The following is a 24,682-nucleotide window of genomic DNA, read 5'->3' as shown; positions in this document are numbered from 1 at the left end:
TGGCTTGTTGTCTTTTGCTCAGTAGGTCGAACTATTCAATTTTCATTGTTATTACTAACTTTTTTATAAACTGTAACAACTTTAAGCATTTATGCAGTATGTTACAATGTGTCCTTGCCTGGATGGAAGTGTAGTTGGTGTTAAATTATATCTATGTATTGCATGACATGGAACGTAAATCCATTTGTGTTTGAGCTGAAACGTCTACGTGTGTGGGATTCAAAAGCAATAAATGTTTGTGATGCCTGTGGATGTTAGTCAACTTTTCAGTAGGGGTGAGAAATCAAATTTTAAAAATAGAATATTGGGATTTTTTTTGCCTCGCGATTTTAAAATAAATGTTTTTGTTGAAAAAATTTTTTTGTTTTGGTTAGTAAAAATAATTCATTGTAAAAATTTTTTTGACATTTTTAATGTTTTTATTGATCTTTCTACTTGTCTTCTTCGGCATTAATGCAGCAGAACGATGGTTTGGCTACTGTGTTGTTTTTTTCCTAATTCAAATCAAGAAAAAGGATTTGCAAAAAAAAAAAAAAAAAAAAAATTAGTCTACAAAAATCAGCAATTTCAAAGAATTGTGAAAATCGCAATCTAAATTGAATTGGCAAAAAATCAGAATCAAATCGGGACAAAAGCATCTTGTCACATATTGTTGCTTATTAGTATGCTTTTTATGGCGTGTTGTCTTCCGTTTAAATTATGTGTGACAAGGACTCTTTTTCTGGTTTGCACAAGTTTTCAGGTGATTGAATATATATTTTTCTACTCATCTAATACTAATTATTTAAATGTTTGTAGTTTTTTGCACACTTTTGAGAAAATAAGTTCCTCTTAAATTATGTTTTTTTTTACACAAGTTTATAATTTGGAAAGTTTAAACAGCATGGATGGTGGATCTGAATGGCAGCATCAGATTATGTCATTGTATAAAATTAGATTATCAAATATTGGTAGTCAGATTTTTTTCCAGATTTGTCTTAAAGGGGCAGTTATTCCTCTGTTGCATTTTCTTGGCTTTTTTATTTTTTTTATTTTGCTTTAATCCTGCCTGAAAGCGATTGGGGTCAGATTGCGTGTCCAACTAGACTTTTCCATTCTGTCTTAAATAGGCCAGTGCTTCATTTTAGTGAGTGAATAAGTTCACAGCAAAACCAAACTTTAACTTTTGATATCTTGATATATTTACTTTTTCACACATTGTTATTCCTCCTGTAATCGAAGCTCTGCATCAACAAAATTCTGAACAGCAGCAAGAGAATACAACAACAGAGGAGGCATTAGCAATGTCCACGCTGCTTAAATGTAATTATTTTGACTTTAAATTAAACAGGATCTTCATAACAGGACAATCATTTAAGTAAAAACTCTTTTGTGATATTTTAGGTCAATTGTGTTTTTAGGTCCCAGCAGAATTACTCCTGTCTTGTATAATTGTATCAAACTATGTTCTGTCAAAAAAAAAGAAGAAATGTCATTTGACACAAAAATGTAAATGTGTGTTCATCGCTTGTAAATGTCTAAAAATGAGCCAGGCACTTTGATGAAGAGCCTCCTTTTCTGTGTTGCACACAGTTTTAAAGATTAGTCTAATCAGTATAATTTGGATACACAGGCCTCTACTGTTTCTGTGAAGAAGCTCCTGCTTCTGGTTGAGCGCAGCAGTGATCTGTGGCCCTGACGGTTGTAAATCACTTCTCCTGTAGGCCAGTGAGAGGACAGTGTTGCTGCAGAAGCTGGAGTTGGTGTGTTTTTCTGCCCCCTCTCAAACACTCCACCTCCCTCTCCCCAGGGGAACTCTGGAGCCAGTTACAATGTGGAGTGTTTTGGAAGAGCTCCTAAATATTTTCAGGATGACAATGTAATCTGACTGACAAGCCTGCTCCTTAGAATAGGATTTTTATTTTTGCGATCCTCGTTCTACATACAGTGGTAGTTTTGATCACAGCACAGTTAGACTCTACCAAACTCCTGTCAACATCCCTGTGGTGTCAACAAACTGATGTTTGATTTCTGGTTTCGTAGGCAATTAGCAGTATTCACATTGGACAGATTAATAATGGCTTTTATCTGATAATGAAATCGGTCATGTTTTTTTTTCTTTTTTTTTTCTCCTTTTTCTTTTTAATTCTTTAAAAAAAATCCACAGAAAATGAATTGCAAATAGTGCAGCTTGTATATGAACTTCTTTTATCCAGAGTCCTAACATCGTCATCCTTAGTAATTCAGAATAAATGAGCACAAAAAGAAACCCCAGTCCATATAAACGTTCTGCAACAATAATAAAAGCAATTCTCTTGGCTACATACCCAAAGCTGTGATCATCCAAACTGTGGTGATAGAAAGCAGTGTTGGGCTCTGTTTAGGAAAGAATGCAGGTAAACAGTATATATGAGTATTTTATTATTATTAGAAGTCATGATAATAAAGAACATTAGGTAAACATGTTTTAACATCTACTTTTCTGCCACCTTTGTCACACTTATTATATTTTAATCAAGATGAATTCTTAATATGGCATATTTTATTAATATTTTTTCTTTTTTTGTGATCAGAAAGTGCTATGAGTCATGAAATGGGTCTGTAATAACACATTTTGGTGCTACACACAAAACCAGTTACTGATTTTACAAATGCAACACTGTCTGGTAAAACCACCTTTGACTAAGTTGATGATGTGGTTCTGGTTGGTACGTGTAAAATGTTGGCTGACTTGAGCAGCACACAGACAGATACTGCTTCACCCTTCGTTGGGTGGAAGGTGGGAAATGAGTGTTTGCGGGGATTTGCGGTTACACTTTCTGGTGGAATTTGGCCATGGTTTGTACAATATGTTGCTATGTTTAATGCTTGTTGCTGAGTTTTAAACAGAAATGCCGTAAGCAGTGGGGGACCTCAGATACAGAGGGAATAGTGTGAGAAATTTGATGACATACCTTTACAAGAAAAAATGTGATTATATATAAACTGCATTATGTTTCCTTTGAAAAACTAACTTTACATATAAAAGTCGGTACAGTCCCCAGGCTAAATAGAGAGCATCTTTTTAATAAATCTGTTATTTTGGACAGCAACACATTACTCAAGAGAACTGCTTAACTAAACTGGTGATCTGTTATATTCACAGCTTTTTGCAAAAATAGGATGCAGTTACTTTGTCTGGTTTCAGTTACAGGCAGTTTTAATTTTTACATGCACGCTGACATTTTAATTATGATGCTTACTTGAGTTACAAAGGATATTGGATATTCCATAAATATTCCCTTGTCCCCATGTTACAGAACATAGCCCAGTTAATGACTTAAACTTTGATTACAGCTCCCCTATACTACTGCAGTGTTTACAACTCAGAGTTTTAATTCTATCCAATTGCCTTAAAAGATGTCGTTTCCCTTAGCCTATCTAGGATTTTACCTTGACTTCAAAAGTGTATTGTGTTTTTGGGCGGCTGTAGCTCAGGAGGAAGAGCAGTTGTCCTTCAACTGGTAAGTTGAGGGATCGATTCCAGGCTTCCCCTGAAATGCCGAAGTGTCCTAGGGCAAGACACTGAACCCCAAACTGCCCCCCGATGTGCCTATCGGGGTATGAGTGTGTTGAGTGAGTGTGTGTGTGTGTGAATGGGTGAATGTGACAAGTAGTGTAAAGCGCTTTGAGTGGTCTGTATGACTAGAAAAGCGCTATAGAAGTTAAAGTCCATTTACCATTTCTTATTTGTACCGAAACCATCCTGTTCTGCATTGAACTTGTTACCAGATCTTGATAAAGAAATGAGCAATCACTTCAAAACAAGCACAAAAACAAACAATGAGGATCTTAAAAAGTACAAAATGACTCCTAACAAGTTTGTTGTCAACTATTTTGGACCTCAGAATTTGCACTGTAAAGCAGAAGTGTGTATCACAAGATGATGTGACAACTATGGTAGGGTGGAACAGTGTGATAAATAATAGTAGCGATTTACATTACAATACCGCATATCTGGTTCATATAAAAGTATTGTTGTGTTTGGTCACATGCCAAAATAAACAACATGCATAATTAATGTTGATGCCATTGATGTTAGAAGAAAGATTCAGAGTAAACAACTAAGTTTTTGAACAACAGATAAATGAGCAGCATATATGGCAGAAAAGACAGAAATGGATTTTTAACTTTCGGTCAGGTCAGTTGAAGTGACCCAGTAAGGCATCTTTTCAACCCAAGTGGTTGCAGTGCAGGTGCTGAATCTGCTTCTAAGTTCACATACACAACTAGTGATACGTTTAAAGAAACATTGTAATGAAATATCAAATAGCTGGAAATGTGTACAACATGTTTTGGTTCCTCACATTTCCTCTCATGTTCTTCATCTGTTGCTTCGACTTTACCTCCATGTCTTGGCTCTTGTGTTTTCACGGTTTATTTTATTTTATTGATTTATTTGACATTTTTTGTACATTTTCTCTTGAGTCAATACAGTAAACACTTTAGTGGCTCAGAATTGTTAAACATGGTAGAGTTAACATTTAGCTTGTGTGGTGGTGTCCATAATCCCACCTTAAACCAGCAATGAGTTGTTGCCAGTGTGCAACCAATTTTTCCGTTTATGGAGCCATGACTCTTAGACCTGGTTTTAGGTTAAGCTCTGGTTCCAAATCAGCTCTGCTGGTGAAGACAAACAAACTCACTGAATTTAGTAACACCTGTGTTGTTTAATATATTATGTAGAATGCCACTTTCAGATTTCAGGTTCATTTCCCATGTTTTTGATCGTCTTCCTCCTTTTCTCCACTTCTTTTCTCCACAGTGTGCCCAAGGGCCATAGAAAGCCCCCTTGGGGGAATTTCACAAACGCAAAAGTAACAAGAAAAGCCTTCTGGACTACAGTTTTTGTTTTTACACACTTACACCCACACACACACACACACACACACACACACACCACACATACACGCACTCACACATACACACACACACCCCCACCCTCACTGACAAGGACATAGAGAGAATGTTGGAGGTCCAAGAGGAGAGGCCAGCGGCGGCAGGTACAGCAGCAACACATTTCAGCAAGAAGGAACGAGGGAAGAAGGAGAGAGACGAGGCCAAGGACGGACGGGGGAATTTGTCCAACATTGGGAATCCTGTTTCTGGCTCCAGGAACGTGCGTGCAAAGGCGCCACTCACACACACAGGCAGCCCTCACCAGCTCATCACTCCACCCTGTTCTGTAGTCCTGGGAGCCCCATCAATGCACTCCAATAGGTTAAAGAACTCCCCGTCCACCAACACACAGAGGTGAGTGAATGTAATCTCTACGTGTGGGTCAGTTATATGGCTTTAAGTTAACACTAATCAGGCATTGGTTTGTGTGTTCAAGCACAGCTGTTCTTTATAGGAAGTAGGGTTTATTTTCCCCGGATCCCTCCATCTTCACTATAGGAATTGGATCTAAAGAGTATTTTTGGCAGATATTTTACCATGACAGTGGCCTTGGTAGGGAGGATATTCTTTTGTGATTACCCTCTCAGAGTATGGTTTTCAGTGCTGAAAATATTAATATATGATTTGATATTATAGCCATACATTATTTCCACTGCACACATTTGATGTCCAATATGTGTGCAGTGGGAGAAGGTGTTGCTGTATTTTAACACAACATTCAATTGCATGCATGCTTTGATCAGCTGAGAAAGATTACTTGAGCTGTGTCAAGAAAGCAGTGAATCAGAGCAATAAATATTCATCTGTAATTGTTTCTGAAAAGAGGAGGCAGCTGAACAACACAGCAGTCACTGGGCTCCAATGAGGACATCCAGGGAGATGCAAAACTCTTCATCAGTCTTAACTTGCCTGATGTAACCTGAATCTCAAACCTCAGTGAAGATCCAAAAAACTTATGGTGGAAGTAATATTTTAGCTGCTTGACAAGAGCTCCAAGTCATTTACATTCTAAGTGCTGTTAGTAAAAAGGCACTTTTTGTGTGTTTATGCTAAAATTAAAATGGTTTTTAAAGTTTCTCTAGCTAAGTACTGATCTGATTGTTTACTGTGATTTTCTTTTTCTTTTTTTTAATTTAAATTATTTTTCCAGAACACAAAAGTAATGATGAAAGGAACTCAAATCTGTTTTCTGTAATTAAGAAAAAGAAAAAAAAAAGGACAACCTTTAGGTTAGTGATATGTTTGGTAACAAATTACAAATAAAAACACTTCCTACTTTGTTGATGACATAATGAAATCAAATGATCAGTTCAACCACACAGACCTAAAAAATGAATGGGCTACTTTTCCTCATTTTTTTTTAGAATTATTTAATGGATTTTATTAATTACTGTTGTCAAGGTGAGCAGCTTTTTAGCTCAACGTTGCAAAATGGTCAGAGCAAGCAACCTTCATTCATAAAGTTTCTGATAGTATAAAACTATGCTGTGAAATTAGCACTTCACAGCAACTTATTAGGATCAACAAAAACTACATGAAGAAATTACTTACACCATGCATACTCAATGTAGAAGTAAGGGCTTCTTGTTTGTAAAAATGGCTTAACATGTCAACTTAGGCAAGTAAACTGATTTTAAGGTTTAGTTTTATAAATTGTTGAAAGAATAGTAATGTTAGAGATAACTGATCATTTTTATTACAGCAGGATTTATTTAAATATTGAGGAAAGTGAGTACCTGAAGCACTCTGGTAGGTGTGGTGGTACATGTTCATGTTGGATTCAAGGAACTTTATTGTCATATCAGCTCACATTTATATGTCAGAAATACAAAATTGGCATACATGGCATAGCAGGAGTTCAGCAGTCTTGCCTGAGGGGAAGGGTTGGAACAGTCTGTGTACTGGATGGGTGGTGTCCTTTATGATACAGAGGGACCTCCCCCCTGCATTGTGCTGTGTAGAGGTCTGAGGTGGTGGGGGCTGCACCCTATGGTCCTTTGTGCAGCCTTAACCACCCTCTGTAGGACCTTCCTTTCAGCGGCGATGCAGTTGCTGTGCCACACAGTGATGCAGGTACAGAGGATGGTCTCTAGAAGCTCCTCTGGACTGAGCTCCCAAGTCCGGCTCGCCACGGCTTCCTGAGGAAGTAGAGGCGCTGATGGGCCTTCCTGGCCAGCCAGGAAATGTTGGTGCTCCAGGTGAGGTCCTTGGTTAAGTGCACACCCAGATACCTGTAGCTGGAGACCACCTGCACAGCTACTCCTCTGATGTGCAGGGGAGGGGTAGGGCGCATGTCCTTTCTGAAGTCCACTACCATCTCCTTGGTCTTCTACACATTGATGTGAAGGTTGTTGTCTCCACATCACTGCACCAGCTGTTCCACCTCCCCCCTGTACTCCGACTTATTGTTGCTGATGTGTCCCACAACTGCAGTGTCGTCTGCAAACTTCACTTTGTAACAGCTTGTTTGTCTCGCCGGGCAATCACAAGTCAGCAGAGTGAACAGAAGGGGGCTCAGCACACAACCCTAAGGAGAACCAGTGCTGAGGGTAATTGGGGGAGAAGGTGGAGTTGTGGATACTGACAGTCTGAGGTCTATTGGTCAGGAAGTCCAGGACCCAGTTCCCCAGTGTGGGACTCACACCAAGGATGGAGAGCTTCTGCACTGGTGTCTGAGGGAGGATGGTATTGAAGGCAGAGGACAAGTCCAAGAAGAGCAGACGGACGTATGAGTTCCTGCTCTCCAGGTGGGCGAGGGCTGTGTGGACCACTGATGAGATGGCGTCATCAGTGGAGCGGTTTTTCCTGTATGCATATTGATGTGGATCCACAGTGGTGTCGATGGAGTCTTTGATGTTGGCCATGACCAGCCTCTCGAAGCACTTCATGATTACCGGGGTCAGTTGCTACGGGTTGTTATGAGTTAATATGGGAGGAAATACTTTTACTTTGTGAAATATTGGTAAATTTGAGGTTGAGCACAGTCCATCCAGAGAGTCAAAACCTGTTAGTTAATGGTTAACAAGGGATACACTGATGTTGGCATTTAATAAGTACTAGCTAATACAAGCTGTAATAGGAAAGGCATGTCATTTCATGATTGCCACTGCACAAATTCAAGCTTGTAAGGGTGGTAGAAATCAGCAGTTTTTGCTGTGTTTCACATAAATTAAAAAGATACCCCCCCCCCCCCCCCCCCCCCCCCCCCCACCCCCCACCCCACCCCAGTTTTTAAATAACAGTGCGTAAAATTTAAATCAAAATACTGGAAAGTTTTTAGTATATCAGTAAAATGCAATATTGTTTGTGTCTCTACTGTTAAAAACATTCAAACTTGTAACATGTAAATATTTAGCTTTTTTAGTACAGTTCACAAATTAGGTGTAGATCCAGTGAAGTAAGATATGAAATTTGGGTTTTAATTCAATTTACCTGAAAGGTCGTAATTTGTGAATGCAAGCTTTGGGTCAGAGAGTACACAGAGCTTGGAAGTTCTCCCTGCTGACTCATGCTTCTGGAGTCTCTGGAAATGGTAGAACGGACTGCCAAAATTCTGGCTTTGCTCTTTTTTTTTTCTTTCCTTCTACTAGCTCTGTTCCTGTGTATATGTACATACAGTGTGCTCTGATGTGCCTATACTTTTTGGACATGGTGTGTGTTTTGTGCTACTTGTACAAGTGTTTGTGTGTCGAAAGAGAGTGCGGCAGAGATTAGGGTGTGGTGAGGGAATTTTTTGCCAGTATGATGTGTCCTGGTTGTCTGCACTGAACTGATCTCATAACTAGTGAGCTGCAATTACTTTTAGATGGCATGTGTCTCTGCAGTGTGTTCCAGGTCTAATTGTGGTCACTGAATTTCCAAACCCAGTAGACTAACCTCAGGTAATAACATTTATGCCACTTGTTGGATTTATAAGTGTGCTTAGCCTTTGTCATTGGAAAGAAAAAAGAAGAAAAATATAATTTTCCTTCTAGTCCTACTTGTACCACCTCAATAGGGAATAAGGCCATGCACACATGTAGCTTGGATTTGTAAAATCGAATACCTCCTCCCCAGAAAAAAAAAAAAAAGTTTGTCTACACCTGACTGTATAAGGACATTAATAAGTACATTCAGAGGACATCCATGTCATCACAGCAGTGATGTTTAAACCTAAAATCCCGGTTTTGTCTGTCCTCATAGAGATGGAGTATTTATAAATCTTCACTTTGGTCAGAGGTTTTGGAATTGTTTTTAAATGCTGTAAATCTGCGCTTTTGTATGGAAAACAGGTCAAATTGTAAAAAAATATCTTCGTTTTGTGAGATACCCTGCCACGTGTGGACAAGGCCTAAGAGTCTGCGTTACAACTGGGTATTGCGGAATATCCAACCTTGTGGATAATCAGATCTTACGTTATCTGCTCCTTGGCGGGTTGTCTCCAGTTCAAGAGAAATAAGAACTGGATAAGCTTGCCTGATGAGTGGAAATAAGTTGACAAAATTTCTGTTTTGCCTCATCTGACTCAAATTTATTCTTTGTTTTATAGCCCTAAACCTAAGACGGAGGCCATGGTACGATCACCTCCTGTCATGTCCCCCTCCACTGCCGCCCAGATGGACTCTAAAATGCCCAATCAGGGTAAACCAGGGAGCACAGGCAGCCAATCGCAGTCCTCTCCCTGTGACCCCAAAACCCTGGGTGCCAAAGGATCTCAAAACGTTGCAGGGGGCATGGGGCTTAAGAATGGCCAGGGCCTGACGTCTGGCCAAAGCTCAAAGGTGAAAGTCAAAAGGGAGAGAAGTACCTCTGTGGAATCATTTGAGCAGCCAGAGAGTGGCACACCAACCAGTGAGGAAAAAGGTGAGAACCACTGTTGGCAATACAGTTTTCTACCCAAACAAGGTCAAACCTAGGGAACCTTGCACATCAATATTTCATATGTATTCATTCTTTTTTCATTTGAATCTGTTTTATTTTATTTTAATGCAGTCTGTTTTATTTGCATTATCCACAACATTCCAACTTTTTAGGGTTACTGAATTTTAGAACCAAGTCCACTGAAGGAGCAAAGATAGATGTCTTGAAAAATGTACTTGCAGTCCCTCCTCATAAATTATCAACTGATAAACCAAGTCCCACTGATAGCTGTGACTGTGTGTGTCTGTACAGATAGTAGCAGGGTGAAGAGAATGTGTGTGGCAGAGAGGAGGCAGCCATACAGCGGAGCTGACTGGTGCTCTGGGGGAGAAAGTGATGAAGATGACAAAGGATTCTTCAGTAAGTGTGTTAACATGCCCATCCAAGCATGTGTGGTTTTTCTTTTGCTGACCAACTAAACTCTACAGCTTCATAGTAGAATTATATTTCCCATAAGCTTTTGCTGCTCCTCAAACCAAATCTTTCCTATTGTCTCTCTTTAGACTGTAACTCCACTGATGTGAAGCCCCAAGACTCTGTCACACATTCTACCTCCAATGCCGGACTCAGTCGCTCCTCCACACCTTCCCACAATACACTAGGAGGGCAAGGCTCCACAACGGAACCTGCTAGTGGCCAGAAACCAGGCTCAAAACTTGTTTATGTCTTCACAACGGAGATGGCAAACAAGTAAGGAAGCAACCAGCATCCTACTTTTGTAGCCCATGATCAGACACTGATTGTGAGCTATGATTAATTAATAGTATTTACTATAAAGGTTTTTCTCAATGGGTTTAAATTATTAATGTTTATGCAGAGTAATTAAATCTTATCAACACTCTTTTGGAAACCCTCCCCCCGCCCACTTTTCCCTCACAACCAACAATATCTTGGAAGTCTGTGTTGAACTAGGTTTTCTGAATGAAATGTAATGACAATGTAAATAACCTTAAACGTATCTCGGTGCCCCTGTCACAGATAGTTTTGATGCTTTTGATGTCTCTAGCAGTTGTTTGTGTTTGGTTCCCACATACTTGTTTACTTCACCGCTTCCCTCCCAAACTCTCAGTTAAAGCCCAAATCTGCTATGAACATCTTCACCAGCGTGTGCGTTTCTCAGCAGAAGTGTGCGCTCAGATTAGCACTCTGTCGGGAATGGGAGATCAAAGATGCGGTTGCTTAGCTGAGGATGTGTGTGTGTAATAGTTTGCTTCGTCCGTTGACCTTGGTATTACCTTCATGGTCCCATCTATGTATTCATCCAGCCTAGTGTATCCCAAACATACATACACTCTATTGTATCTGATGACTTATATCTGACTATCTTCTCATCCTCAGGGCAGCTGATGCAGTACTAACTGGCCATACAGAAAACATTATTGCTTTCCACATGAAAAACATCTCCAACAGCAAGGATAAAGCTCATCTCCTCTTGGTAAATATGCGCTCAGGCTTGTTTTTTGGGACATTGTAATACATTAACAACATCTATCATCTTGAAACTTTAATAATTTTATTCTCTCTTCTGTCAAAGAACAATGCATCTGGCGTCTTGCGAAATGACTCCAAGCCTCCACAGCAGCCTCCGTCCCATGCCCAAGATCAAAGTCACCAGCCTGGATCCAAGCCGTCCTTACCTGGAATGGCAGAGCCAACACCACCTCAGCCTTCAAATCAGGGGAGCCAGTCGAATGTTCTTCCGCAGGAAGGGTCATCCTCGGCAGGCATGGAATCCAAAAATATTCCAGGAAGTAGCCCCAATAACACTACAGCTCCAGTTGACCAGGCTCCCATCACCCAGCCCGAGGCAGGCCTCAACCCTCCAACATCAGTTGAAGGAGGGCAGGGTGGAGGTTCTGGTGGAACAGGTCTGACACCCCAACAGCAACAGCAGCAGTTGGCGCAGGAGCTGTTAAACATGGAGGCTAACACAGAAGGTCTGTCCCAAGAACAACTTGAACACCGCCAGCGCTCCCTGCAAACCTTACGAGATATTCAGCGAATGCTCTTCCCTGATGATCGTGATGCCCCACCCCCTGGGCCCCCACAATCCCATGCTGGACCTCATGATGGAGGCCCTGATGGTGCCCCCCGGAGACCAGAGCAGGGCCCCCTTCAAGCTATGATAGCACAGTCACAAAATCTTGGTCCACCAGGTGGACCTGGAGGACCTCGTCCACAAGGCCCACCTTTTGGACCTCCCCACGGTCCCAGGGACATGCCCCCATTTCCACAGGATGAAATGGGGCCACACATGGGGGGTCCAGGCAGCTGTGGAGAAGGAGATCAAATGACTCCAGAACAGGTGGCATGGTTGAAGTTACAGCAGGAGTTTTATGAGGAGAAGAGGAAGAAGCAGGAAATGCAACACCGGCCGCTTCCTCCAGACATGATGATGCACCCCCATGGTCCGCGTGGCATGATGCGAGGGCCCCCACCTCCCTATCAAATGGGCCCAGGAGAAATGTGGGGAGGGCCAGGTGGTCCACCAGAGCACTATCCGGAGCGAATGGGCATGGGCCCTGGCCCGAGGGGCATGCCTCCACATATGCAGAGGATGCCTGGCTTCACTGGTATGATGAATCCTGAGATGGAGGGTCCACCAAGGCCTGGAATGGGCTGGCCTGATGACATACCTCCCCGAATGGGAGAAGCAAGAGGTTTCCCTGGAGGACCTGGAGGAATGTTCGCTGGTCCAGGGGCTCGTGGTGAACGTTTCCCAAACCCTCAGTCTGTTCAAGAAGCAATGTTCCACCAAGGAATGGGGGGAGAGAAGGGTCTCCCTCCTGGTATGATGATGGATGTCCAAAGGATGATGGGACACCAAAGAGCAGGAATGGAACCTGGTAATGGAATGGGTATGTTTCCTAGAATACCTGGTGATGGTCCTATGAGTCCATCCTCAAGACTCCAAGGAATGGGGGGCAGGGAAATGGGGCCTGAGTTTGGCATGGGGCCTGGCCCTGGACCAGGACCTCATATGCACCCTTCCAAGTTACGAGATGCCCCCATGAATATGAGTCCTGATGAAATAATGAGAATGAGAGGTGGTGGAGGACCTCCAATGGAGAACATGGGTCCACAAGGCAGGCCGATGCAGGTTCCCCCCTTCCCTGAACAGACACCATCAGGAGACTTTCCAATGGGGCCTGGACGGCCCTTTCCGGGTGGTCCTGGAGGAATGAGGGGTCCACATGCAGACCAAGCATTTGGTCCAGAACACAGATCTACGCCAACAGGAGGCAATGGCCGTATTAATCACCTCCCATCAGCTGGTGGTCCTGCACAAAGTCAGAGAGGCCGTAAGCCAGCAGAACTGAATGTCCAAGCAGGAGGGGGGAACTCTCCCAGTGTAAACCCACTGAAATCCCCTCCTCTGAGGCAAGTGCAGTCCCCCATGATGGGTTCTCCCTCTGGAAACCTTAAATCCCCTCAAACACCATCCCAGCTGGCTGGCATGCTTACTGGTCCTACAGGCTCTAATGCTCCTCCAGCTCCTCCAGCTTCTGCACCAATGAAGTCTCCTCACTCCATGATGGGATCAGCAGGTGCCTCTCCTGTTCATTTAAGGTCTCCTTCTCTTCCAAATCCCTCTCCAGGATGGGCATCCTCACCAAAACCACCCATGCAGAGTCCTGGAGTGCCCCCTCAGGGTGGGAAACCTCCACTCAGCATCACTTCACCAAACATGATGGCAGGCATGGAGCAAGGTATGTTTCTCTTTTATCTTTGGTGATCAAAAGCACCTTTGATTTTCTTTTTCACACTTTTTTTGCTTCTTTTTTCTGTTTGGTTTGAGCTGAAAAATGTTTGGTTTTTTTTGCGTCTTGTGTGATTATAGTTGTCTGTGATTTTTTTTTAATCACTTATTAACTATTTCACTCAGACTGATTTTAAAATCGAAATATATTCAATTCAAAAGCTGTAATATCGTGCATCACTTGCTCCACACATCTGTCTGCGGGGTGGGGTTGGCGTCCGTTACAGTCCAGTGGCTCCCTCTTGTGGCCAACTAACTAAGGTTAAGCTTCACATACTGTTTAAGTCAAAAGTTTGGACATACCTATAAGATTCGGTAGGTAGGTAAATATTTGACTGGTGTTGTTTAATGTAATAAATGTTAAAATCAACACATATTTAAGTGAAATCCATAGGTTAAACTTATTTCCCACAGGGCTTGAGTATTAATTTTCTCATTGCACATTTCTGTAGGTGGGAATGGCCCTACCTCAGCACCTCCATCATCAGGGGCTCCATCAGGCTCCATGTCCCTCCCTGGCAATGTTCCCTCTGGCAGCCCATACACCATACCCCCAGAACCAACACTGTCCCAGAACCCTCTCTCCATCATGATGTCACGCATGTCCAAGTTTGCAATGCCCAGCTCCACCCCACTTTACCATGATGCCATAAAGACTGTTGCAAGCTCGGATGATGACTCACCTCCAGCTCGATCCCCCAACCTGCCTTCAGTAAACAATAATGGTAAGATTTCTTACATTTCTTTTGCTATTGTGTTTAGTTTGTTGCTTAATATGTGGTAATTATTCTCACAAGAACTTGTAATGAATCACCCTTTTTTTTTTTTTTTTTGGTTTCCAGGTATGGCTATGAATCACCAAGGAAATCCACGTATGATGGGACCTGGAAATGCTGGACCCATGCCTGCTCTCAGCCCTCTGGGTATGAATCCAGTGGGATCCCAGCCTCTCTCCCATGGCATGCCCCAACAAATGCCCTCTCCTAATGCTCCTAATATGGGCCCAGTCATGATGTCTCATGGTATGATGATGCCACCAAATCCCCAAGACCCTGGCATGGCAAACCCTCAAATGATGCCCCAGGGACGTATGGGTTACCCCCATCGAGGCCAGGGATACCCTCTCACCCAGTCTCCTTCCCAGCAAGGCCCTTTCTCCCCACATAATGGTCCTGGTCCTCAAGGTTTTCCTGGCCATCCTATGGGCTTCCAGGGCGAGGGAGGACCCATGGGAGGACGGATGGGGAACATGCCTCATGGGGGAGGGGGTGATGGTGGCATGTGCAAGCCCAATACCCCTGGCGGGCCAGAGTTCAACAACATGCAAGGTGGATTCAGTGATGCGGACCTTCATGAAGTAATGCGACCGGGAGCTTCTGGCATTCCAGAATTTGATCTGTCCAGGATAATCCCATCAGAGAAGCCCAGCCAGACTCTTTCATATTTTCCCCGAGGTGGAGGAGACAACCCCGGGGGAAAACCACCACACCCCTCTGGCTTTCCCATGCAAGGGATGATGGGTGATGGTCCACCAAGGATGGGAATGCCCATGCAAGGGATGGGGGGTATGGCGGGGGGGCCTGGCGGGGGAATGGGCCCCCAAGATATGCCGATGGGTAACCCAGGCCACAATGCGATGCGGCCACCAGGATTTATGGGCCAAGGTATGATGGGTCCCCAGCATCGGATGATGTCTCCTGGTGGTCCAGGAGGGATGATGCAGGGGAGACAAATGGCTCATCCAGGCCCTGGTAGTTCACCAAACATGATGATGTCACTGCAGGGCATGGGCGGCCCACCGCAGCAGACAATGATGATGGGGGGGCAAATGAGGCCACGTGACATGGACATGGGGTTCAGTCCGGGCCCTGGAATGTTCTAATCCAACAGGAACCTTGTAACTAGAATGTTCTCGGACAATTCACAAGGATGGAATAAAGATCATGGAGTGCAGCAAGTATTCAGAAAATTGATGAACTCAAGTAAATGAGGTATAATATGTGGGTGTGCCCAGAAAATGAGCAGACTGGGGCTTACCTACTAATGTCTTGTGGAAACTAATCCAATGGAGACTCAGACAAGCCCAGATTGGAGTACTTATGCCACATGAACATTTAATTTTGACTCATGAACTGCAGAATGTATGGGATTGTTGTGTATCAATTTCGCAGAACTGTTCATGTGTTTTTTGATTATCTGACTATAAAGATGACTTCGACATCAAAGAGGAATCAACTGAACTAAAAGTCAGCGTGGAGATGCTACAGTATATGTCTACTTTTTTCAAATTTAAAAATCAAATTTGTCATGAAAGTGGTATGGAACATGAGAAAGGAGGAAGAATAATTTGTGCTTTGTGAAGACATTAGTGGAAATCCATCTTGTCTCTCGCTCCATTGTTTTGACTGTTTCTGTACAGTATATACGTGAGAGTGTGTGTGCTTGACAGATTGTATGTTTGTGTATGTATGTATGTGTCTGTATGTATAGGCATTCTATCAGTGACCTCTCAACTCCTCTTACCCTGCTTTCATTGGGGGAGGAATGCCCCCTAAAAATACTGTACTGTTTACCATTGGTGGGCTATTCAAATTTTAGTCTATTTTAATTTCCTTTGTAACTCCAGTGTATAACAAACCAAACTATGACCTCATTAAGATAATAGTATTATTAAAAAAGCACAAACATGGACCATCTGCAGAAAGCGTCTTCTTTCTCTGTTTATTTTTTTGGCATTAAACGCAACACATTCTGCGTGAAGTTCCTGGCAGCTTTGCAGCACCAAAATCATCTCCAGTCCATTTCAACTTGTGGATGACTTTCGGCTTTGTGCTCCAAAACTTTCAGGACTCACATTTTCGCCAGCGTGAAAAATATTGCTAATACCCAGGCGTGCTATGTGTGTTCTTGTTCTTGTTGTGTTTCTGTTTTGTTTTGACTCTTGTTGACTCTGGGTAATAATCATTCCCACAGCAATAATCCCTCTCGATGGTCAGCAGAATGGGACAGGATGGCTAAATTCAAGAGCAGGTTTGCCAGGTGTTTATAGAACTAGAACTAGGTAGATCTGGTAACATTTAGTAAGGCAGGTGTGGTGTCCAGAGTGAGACACAGAAATGTAAACACGTACTGCTTTCCATCCAGTTGACTTCCTCTCTTTTCTCTATTGTATAAGCTTGTCATGTGTTTCTCCATTGGCTTTGGTGCAGAATAGCCTACCAGGGCTGTGGTGATGGACTACAAATAAAAGATATTGTTTTGGTATATACATGTTGTCTATGGAGTGTGTGTGCACTTGCTTTTGTTCACGTGGGTTTCAATTATTCACATTCAGTTGGTCATGTGGTCTATGCATAGTCTTTGTCTGTCTGTCAAACCAGCTTACCCACGTTTAGCTAGGAGAGGGAGTTACACGATAAGTCGACACTTTCTCAGTACAAACTTGGTTCAGAGGACACCACACTTCCAAAGTAGAGCCAAGCAAATTGATGCATTTGAAACCTGAGCTCGATGTGCTCTTCTAACTTGTGTTAAGACATTTCCTCGTGTGATGAGAGCCAGAGGAAAAACAAATTCATCACTGATTCAAATCTATTTATGCCTCGCCAATCCAAACCACATTTTTACACTTTAAGCAGCATGTCTGGGGAAACTCTCACGGATGAGGTACAAGGTGTGTTATTGCAACACTGTCATCCTTACAATTGTAGAAATGTGTGTATTCATACAAGAGAGAAATGTAGTGTTTCACTCAGAACAGCCTGTTGCAGAATTACATTCACTTATACACTTTCTGTACACCTTTGTTAAAACATTAGCTGCACCACATGATATGTCTTCCCCTGAGGAGCATAATGAGTCAGATTTGGTTGTGAGCTTAACCAGTTTGGCAGAATGATTGCATCATCTACAAGACACATTAAAGACACATTTTTAATAGTGCAAGATTTACCTGCATAAGTGCTTTAATCAGATACTGATAAGACTATCAGCAAAGTCTAAATATTGAAAACAAAATGACTCACACCATTACACTGGGTGACATTTCCCTTCATTATATTGTACATGGGTTTATTTGACCACATTCACACACTATATTTTCCTGTTGCTGTTGGTATTTACTGAAATTGGTTCAATTAAGCAGGTAAAAAGTATCTCCAAATTGATGCAGTTTTCTAATTTGAGTACTTTGTTAAATCTAGAGGCAGCTGTTTCACTTAACTCTTGTCAAGTAAACGTGTTTATGTGGTGCTGCAAAAATGAAGGACATAAAATAAATCAAGCTAAATAATTTAGTCAAACAAAATGCAAAGATGCATGCAAATACACACCTGTGCATCCAGCACCTGGTGTAAGAAAACACTGCATTACAAAACCTTTCAGCACATACACTTTACATTGTTGCTTAAGCTTTCATTTAAATCTCGCATTAAATTGAGGTTAAAGAAAGATAAAATTAGGTGATGTAAACTTAAAAGATTCAGTTTAACTGTGGTGTGGCAGTGATGTGCAATGACTTTATGCTGACTGAATAGAGTGGGACCTAAAAGATGAATGATTTTAACCCAATGCGGGAGTGTACTGTCATGTGTAGTACTGTTGATTGTGTTTTCAGGGTTTAGTTGAGCTCTCTGTGCTGTTGCAAATCGAATGGTAGAGTTCACAGCTCAGAGAATATGATGAGAGGGCCCTTTTGAACTCCTGCAGGGGGCAGTAGACTCCACTGCAACCTGGGATGAGTTGATCCTGCAGAAAGAAAAGGAATTTGAAGATAAAAGAGGAAAATAATGGATATATAAATTTTTTTCCTTCCCAACATTTCCACTTTTGTCACCTCTTACCTGACCTATGTATGACACCTTAACAAAGGCTTCCCTGGTCTGTCGGTTCTGATGCAACTCCAGAGTGATGTCAGCAGCATACGGTGGCCATTTCATATCGAAAATCCCCATAGCCATGAGACAGGGAATCAGGGTGGTGTCATGCGCTGAGTACAAAAACATCTTCCTGTTTGAGAGACAGCATTGCACCAGTAAACCTCTTAATGCTGGATGAAATTCAGTTTGAGTAAGAAGTGGGAGTCTTGAGGTTTCTAACCTGTTTGGTTCTGATGAGATGCCCTGCAGTTTCTCTTCCATGTTGTTTATCAGTGTGTGCAGGAGGGGTCCCACGCACAGCTGCAAGGTGTCCCTGCCAGAGACATGCTAAACGAATCAAAGATGGCCCGTCGATTGCAATGCAAAATTGACAGAACACGGAATCTAGTCTTCTAAAAGCAGCCTCCTCAGGTGAGTTTGTTTAATCTAACCTCTTGCTGGGTTCATAGATATGGCACATCATGTCCACAGCTCTCTGTTCCACTTTATTCCTCCAGGAGTCCAGCGCGGGTGGGTAGGGAAGGCCATGAGTCTGTTAATGTAAAAAACATGTCAGAGCAGGTGTCGCGCAAACAAAAAAACTGACATGACAACATTTCTGCTCAAGGTTTTCAAGATCGTCATACAATTAATCAGTTTCTTTTTCAAACTGGATCTGCTGTGCAAAATTTACTACAAGGACATCGCCCACATTCTGCCAATGCCATTTGTTCTTAGCAGAAGATGCACATTAGAAAAAAAATTACAATACAGTGTGGGATCCAATGGGAACATTAAGTGCAGAGAAAAAAAGTCAAACTTTGAGTTAAGACAATGTTAGTAGCAGATGAAAGAGGTGTCAGTCTTCCTGCATCATAACTGAATTACGCTGCCATGCTTTATGACTCAATTTCTATTACTTTTAAAAACAGTGTTCTTGATATCTTATTCCTGGCTTTTTGCAAGCTCAAGGTGATCAGTCAAGGTTTTTTTATTTAATAAAAGGATTATGATTTGATATGATATGATTGCCTTGTCTGAAGAAAAGCGCACATGAAGTTTTGTAACCTACTCTGCATGAACATGTCTATGGACGGATTTCAAAGTGTGAAGGTAGGAGCAGCATTTTTAAGGAAAACAGTTGTGAACTATTGACCTCAAAATGCATGTTGGAGTTTAGAATCTATCAAGTGGTGAATTAAAAGCCTTGAGATAAGCTCAATAATACTGCTGCTGCTTTCAGGTGTATCATAGCAACAAACTTTCAGTCTCTTTGTCTGTATGTACATCTAAGGTAGGGAGAGAAAATGGAAAAGTAAATTCAATAAGATCTTTAGAAACTGGAAGCAACATCAGACCACAGAAGCAGGAGGAATGGGCGAATTATGAAGTTTAACTTGAACATTGTCTTTAAGATGGAGCACAAACTTCTGAAACTGCAAAATGTTAGCGTTCATGAGTCTAAAATTATTAAGTCTAAGGTAAATAAACAATTCAAGGCCATCATCCTAGATCCTACAAATCTTAGAAATATATAAAAAAAATCAGCTAGTTTCATTGACCAGCAGCATATGAGTCTGCCGCTTGGTCTAAGTTGTCATGATGACTGTATGCATTCTGATAACCTAGCAAAAAGTCTCATGGATCACGGGGAAATAGTGTCACCTCTCTAGCAACCATGTCATCCCTAATGAGGATGAAATCAACGGGCTGGTTCGAGGTGATCCCCAATTCACTCTGGATGCTCTGCAGGTCTGCAGCAATGTCTGGCAGAGTGGACGATTCTGCCCAGCGGTAGCTGCAAAGAACGCACACAGTGTCAGCCACAAAACACAGATACACCATGACAACCTGTCAAAGACATTTCTAACTCTGCTTATAAATTCACACAGCATATTATCTGGATTCCAGCTTAGGTTGCAAGTGTATGGTCTTGGAGTGATGTGACTCTGTGGCTGGTAGGAAAATAGATTTGACATACCTGCCAAGGATTTTGAGCTGCTTGCATCCGTGGTAGTTAGGATAAAGAATTTCAGACTCTGCCTCCGTAGTAAAGATAGGCACAATTTCTAAAAGAAGAAGAGAAAACAGCAAAAGAACAAAAACAAAAAACTTAAGTGGAGAAGGAGAATAAGGTAAATAACACAATGGATGCATGGATATCTGGCTTACCCAGTTGCTTTTGCAGGAAAAGGCCTGCTACCAGGCATTTTGCAGACTCAATGGTTCTAACAATGTTTGTGGAGCGCACGCTATAAAAACAAGAATAACAAAAAACAGGTCATAGAAGGCAGCCAGCTTTAAAATGGTAGCAGGTTTACTCACATAAGTGCCAACTATGAAATCTGCAACCACCATGATGCGCAGCACTTACTAGACTTCAGCAGGTGTATAGGTGATGCTAAGGAAGGGACTCTCCTCAATGTACCTTCTCCTTAACCTCTTGCCCAGCTCGTACAGCTGCTGCATACCCAGTGTGGTCAGCTGACCAGGGAATGTGCCACCCTGCCAAGTAAAACATAAAGAAGGCCAAAAAAAAAAAAATTAAGTTACACTAACAGGTGTGACCAGCAGAAACACACTTGTGATCAGATGCAGGAATCCTAGCAGAATGTGCTACATGGCCCAAGTCCATGCTGTGGGATTTGGTTTTCTAAGCCAAATCCAGAGGATTTAAATCTCTTTAGCCAAGCAGCTAACTCGGCACAGGAAAGTAACATTTGTACAGACATGGTGCCTGGCAAACCGAACACATCACTGTCAAGGTCCACACAAAGTTCGGCCAAATTACAGACAAGAGGTGAATGAATGACCCCAGCTCAGATATATCTGTGGGGACCTACCTTAGCCACTAGAGGGAGAAATTCTATCATCAACAGCTAAACGTTTACATAGCATACAGTCACACTCCTTGACACTCTTATTAAACAATGCCAGATTTTTTCACATACATCTACAGACATGTAAAGAGACACTTCTGTCTTTAAATATTATTTAACTTTTGATTTATTTGATCTATTCTAAAGAAAAATATCTAAAACAATTGTCACATTTTTATAATAGAAATATTCCATAATAATTTACTAGTATTATTTTCTTATCCTCTTTATCACTGAGGTAAACTTGGTAAGTGCATGGATATGTATATATGTAACTTTATACCATATTTATTTATTCCTCGGTGAGTGGCAGTGTGTTGGGTGACTGACTCTTGTAACCTACACTGAAGTGGCAAAATTGCAAATATAACTTCCTAATTTATTAATATAACAGAAAACAGCCTTTAAATAGGTGTCTTTTGACCTGGACAGGATGTATCAAGGGTTAATTGCACAATCAGCTCACATATGAAACAAGAGCCCCTCCAGACACATCCTGCAATGATACCGTCTTTATTTACACATTGGTTATCACTAATATATGCTGTCTATACTTGGCCTTGTATGGATCAATTTAAATCACTTCAGTTAATCTTATTTTTTGCTATGACAAATACCAGACTTTGTCATGGCGTTATCTAGTTGCTGTCACTAAATCTTTTTACTGGGAAAAAGCTGGGCAACTTGGTACAAGTCTTCTGCTTAAATCCAGGCTCACATGTTCACGATAGCATACTCTTTGTAATTATGTTGTCCCATGTTTTTACACATGTATTTTTATTTATTCTTTGCTTTTCACATTTTTATTCTTGTTGTTTTTTTATTTCTCTTCTCCTCTTAACACCAGCCACAGGCTTGTCATGAACCATAGCATCTCATCCTCCACATCATCCTCATAACTGGTTCCCCCCAGGGATGTGTCCGGAGCCCCTGCAGTATGTTAACATACGACTGCTCGGACAAACACTTAAGCAGTTGTAAAGTGGTAGTGGGATTGATATGTCATTGTCAGGGCATGTGGTCGTTAGTTAACCCTGTTTATGGAGAGTCTACAAGACTCTCACTTCCAAGCAATAGTTGAGAAAAAAAAAAGAAAAACCTGTATGTCCAAAAACGTTTAAGCTTTTTTACACAACACATGAAAAACAAGAACCAAAAGCTTCTTATAGAAGCCTAGATAAATGATTGCCTAACATGTTTAAGACACTTCCTGTCCTATGATTTGACTGCCGTGTGCAGGAATGATGCAACCCTTTTCAGCAACACAGTGCACCTACTCACGGTTAGCAAATTCTTCCGATAGCTATCCTCTACAGGAGCTGGAGGCCTTGGTCCACCCTGAAGATCTGTCACCACATAGTTGATCTGGGTGTGAGGTGGAGGCTCCAGCAGCGTTGGGACCCACTGGGCCTTTCATGACATTCACACAGAATTGGATAACTGTTAAGATATATTGGATAATAATGCTTATTTATACTGAAACAGACAAAACAAAATGGAAAGTTTTACCTCTATCACATCGGGTATTGTCTTAAGTGGTGTTCGAGCACCATGTCGGAACAAAACTTGAACCAGTTTGAGTTCATAGAGCAAACTGGGGTTTGAGTCAGCAGCAGGGGAATTTGAAGTGACCCCATCTGATTCAGTCTTCTGTTGTGACCACAGTATTGAACCAAAAGCTGCCGATACCGATCCTAACAAACCTGCTTTGCCAAAAATGTTTCTCATGACTGACCTGCAAACAGAAAACAAGTTATACACACTTACAGAATTAAAAACAAAAGCAACTGAACCCCCTACCCCTTAAAAATGTAAATAATACCGCTTACAATGTCTTTCAATGGTAATGTTTTCATTCTTTCAAACATTTTGTTCTACTTCACTGACTTGCAACAGAAACAAAGACTGATTTTGTCCCAAGCTGAGGTGTTTGTCCCATATAAGCTAATACACCTTTTGACCACTTCAAAAGAAATCCAGTGGTTGTGGCTATGAAAAGGACACAACAGTAGAACCTTCCTCACAGGTCTGGAAAAGGTCAGGGCCAATGAAACAACAAAGGAACAAAGTCACAAGTGTGTTTGGGAGAATTGTACCAAACCCATGGATGTCCACCCTTCACAATGTGAACCATATGCTCCTACTGCAGGTTTAGATGCATCCCATGCACCTTGTCCATCTAACACAGATTCTTGGCACTTTCACCAGCTGCAGCAATCATATTCCGTAAATAAAAACAGATCTCAATGTTCACGGTTTCATGCTGATTTTAGAAATCTGTTTTGCAGTGAATATTAATATTGTTTTCAGCTAATAACATTACAAACTATTAAAAACTACTAGTTTCATTACGCTTTTCATCCATTTATTGATCTTTATTTCAACTGTACTGAGAATTTCAATTGAATAAAAGGTCCTATTTAATCAGCCCAAGAAAATTGAAAGACATTAACTTTACACCAACCTGATGCACGTAAATTTACCTGATTAAATGGAGATTAATCACTTCAGTTTGTTTAAAACTTCATGTCATGTACTGTGAGAGCAATGATAATGCACTATACAAGTTAGCTAACTTTTAAAATAGAAGGAAGTTTAACATAAACAGAGTCTCGAAGATGTTTTAACTTTTATATCTGTCCTTGAAAGAGAGTAAAACCCAAAGGCAATGGCATAAGGCAGCCAGATGCAGCGGTCATTTGGGCACCGAAATCTGTAGGTGGCGAAATCTCTCTGTTAAATGTCTGTATATAACCCCGTGGCGCGTTACGAAACCTGAGCACACAGGTACGTCAACTGTCAGAACTATCCCGTTTAAACGTAACATCTGTATGAGGTCAAACCAGCTACCTGTGCAACAACTAGGCAGTTTGTTGGCATCTCAATCGTTATTACTCACTTTTTTCAAAGTACTGTATGTTATTAAAAAAAAAAAACGAGCTACCTTCCGTGGAAAACCCAGCTTCACTTCAGTCTTGACACCGGCTCGGGTGGACATGTTGTCGGGAACTGTAGGCCACAGAATAACTTTTACTGTAACAGTAAAGGCTTCGTAGATGTAGATAAAACTACATTTCCCTGTATTTCCTTCAGTTTGTAGCCGCTCTTCTTTTTCTTTTTAAGATTTACACTGGAGGTCTTGCTTCAAAGTAAATTACTGCCCTCTACAGGAAATCAGTGTATCTGCATTGCAGCTGACACCTTTTTCTACTTTTTCTCTTGTATGTATTTATTTCAGTTGGTGATTTATTGAATCACCACATATGTAATTGTATTATCTTTTAATTTAGTTCAATCCCTACCAATTATTTAAGGAATAAATGCTGAATACCCAATACCTAGAGAGGTCAAATCAAAAATAGTTGGCAAAA

The 24,682-nt window shown here is 41.5% G+C and overlaps 2 protein-coding genes across 4 annotated transcripts in view; one reads left to right on the top strand and one right to left on the bottom strand.

Moving 5' to 3' along the window:
- bcl9 (BCL9 transcription coactivator) overlaps window positions 1-16,924 on the top strand; it is a 34,397-nt gene extending 17,473 nt beyond the window's left edge. For both annotated transcript variants that reach the window (XM_079254077.1, XM_079254078.1), the window contains exons 3-10: window positions 4,784-5,271; window positions 9,446-9,759; window positions 10,069-10,176; window positions 10,320-10,506; window positions 11,155-11,251; window positions 11,351-13,526; window positions 14,029-14,301; window positions 14,419-16,924. In XM_079254077.1, coding sequence (XP_079110203.1) covers window positions 4,985-5,271; window positions 9,446-9,759; window positions 10,069-10,176; window positions 10,320-10,506; window positions 11,155-11,251; window positions 11,351-13,526; window positions 14,029-14,301; window positions 14,419-15,458 — 4,482 coding nt within the window. In that variant the 5' untranslated portion in view covers window positions 4,784-4,984 and the 3' untranslated portion in view covers window positions 15,459-16,924. The remainder of the gene's footprint in view (window positions 1-4,783; window positions 5,272-9,445; window positions 9,760-10,068; window positions 10,177-10,319; window positions 10,507-11,154; window positions 11,252-11,350; window positions 13,527-14,028; window positions 14,302-14,418) is intronic.
- Window positions 16,925-17,229: 305 nt separating this feature from the next.
- acp6 (acid phosphatase 6, lysophosphatidic) lies at window positions 17,230-24,312 on the bottom strand. 2 transcript variants are annotated; one of them, XM_079253748.1, is made up of 11 exons: window positions 24,256-24,312; window positions 22,821-23,046; window positions 22,593-22,721; window positions 20,807-20,937; window positions 20,605-20,684; window positions 20,414-20,501; window positions 20,098-20,230; window positions 18,885-18,985; window positions 18,674-18,766; window positions 18,418-18,583; window positions 17,230-18,322 (listed from the first exon to the last, which is right to left on the bottom strand). In XM_079253748.1, exons 2-11 carry the CDS (start codon window positions 23,037-23,039, stop codon window positions 18,188-18,190), a joined length of 1,275 nt encoding a protein of 424 aa, XP_079109874.1. In that variant the 5' UTR covers window positions 23,040-23,046; window positions 24,256-24,312; the 3' UTR covers window positions 17,230-18,187. The 2 variants fall into 2 exon arrangements, with proteins under 2 accessions (XP_079109874.1, XP_079109873.1); XM_079253747.1 differs by having other exon boundaries at window positions 24,211-24,301.
- Window positions 24,313-24,682: the final 370 nt, after the last annotated feature.

The sequence above is a fragment of the Telmatherina bonti genome, assembly GCF_933228915.1.
Source record: "Telmatherina bonti genome assembly, chromosome: 15".
Taxonomy (NCBI): Eukaryota; Metazoa; Chordata; class Actinopteri; order Atheriniformes; family Telmatherinidae; genus Telmatherina; species Telmatherina bonti.
Note: the sequence above shows the minus strand (reverse complement) of the source record. Positions and strands in the feature narration are given on the sequence as shown.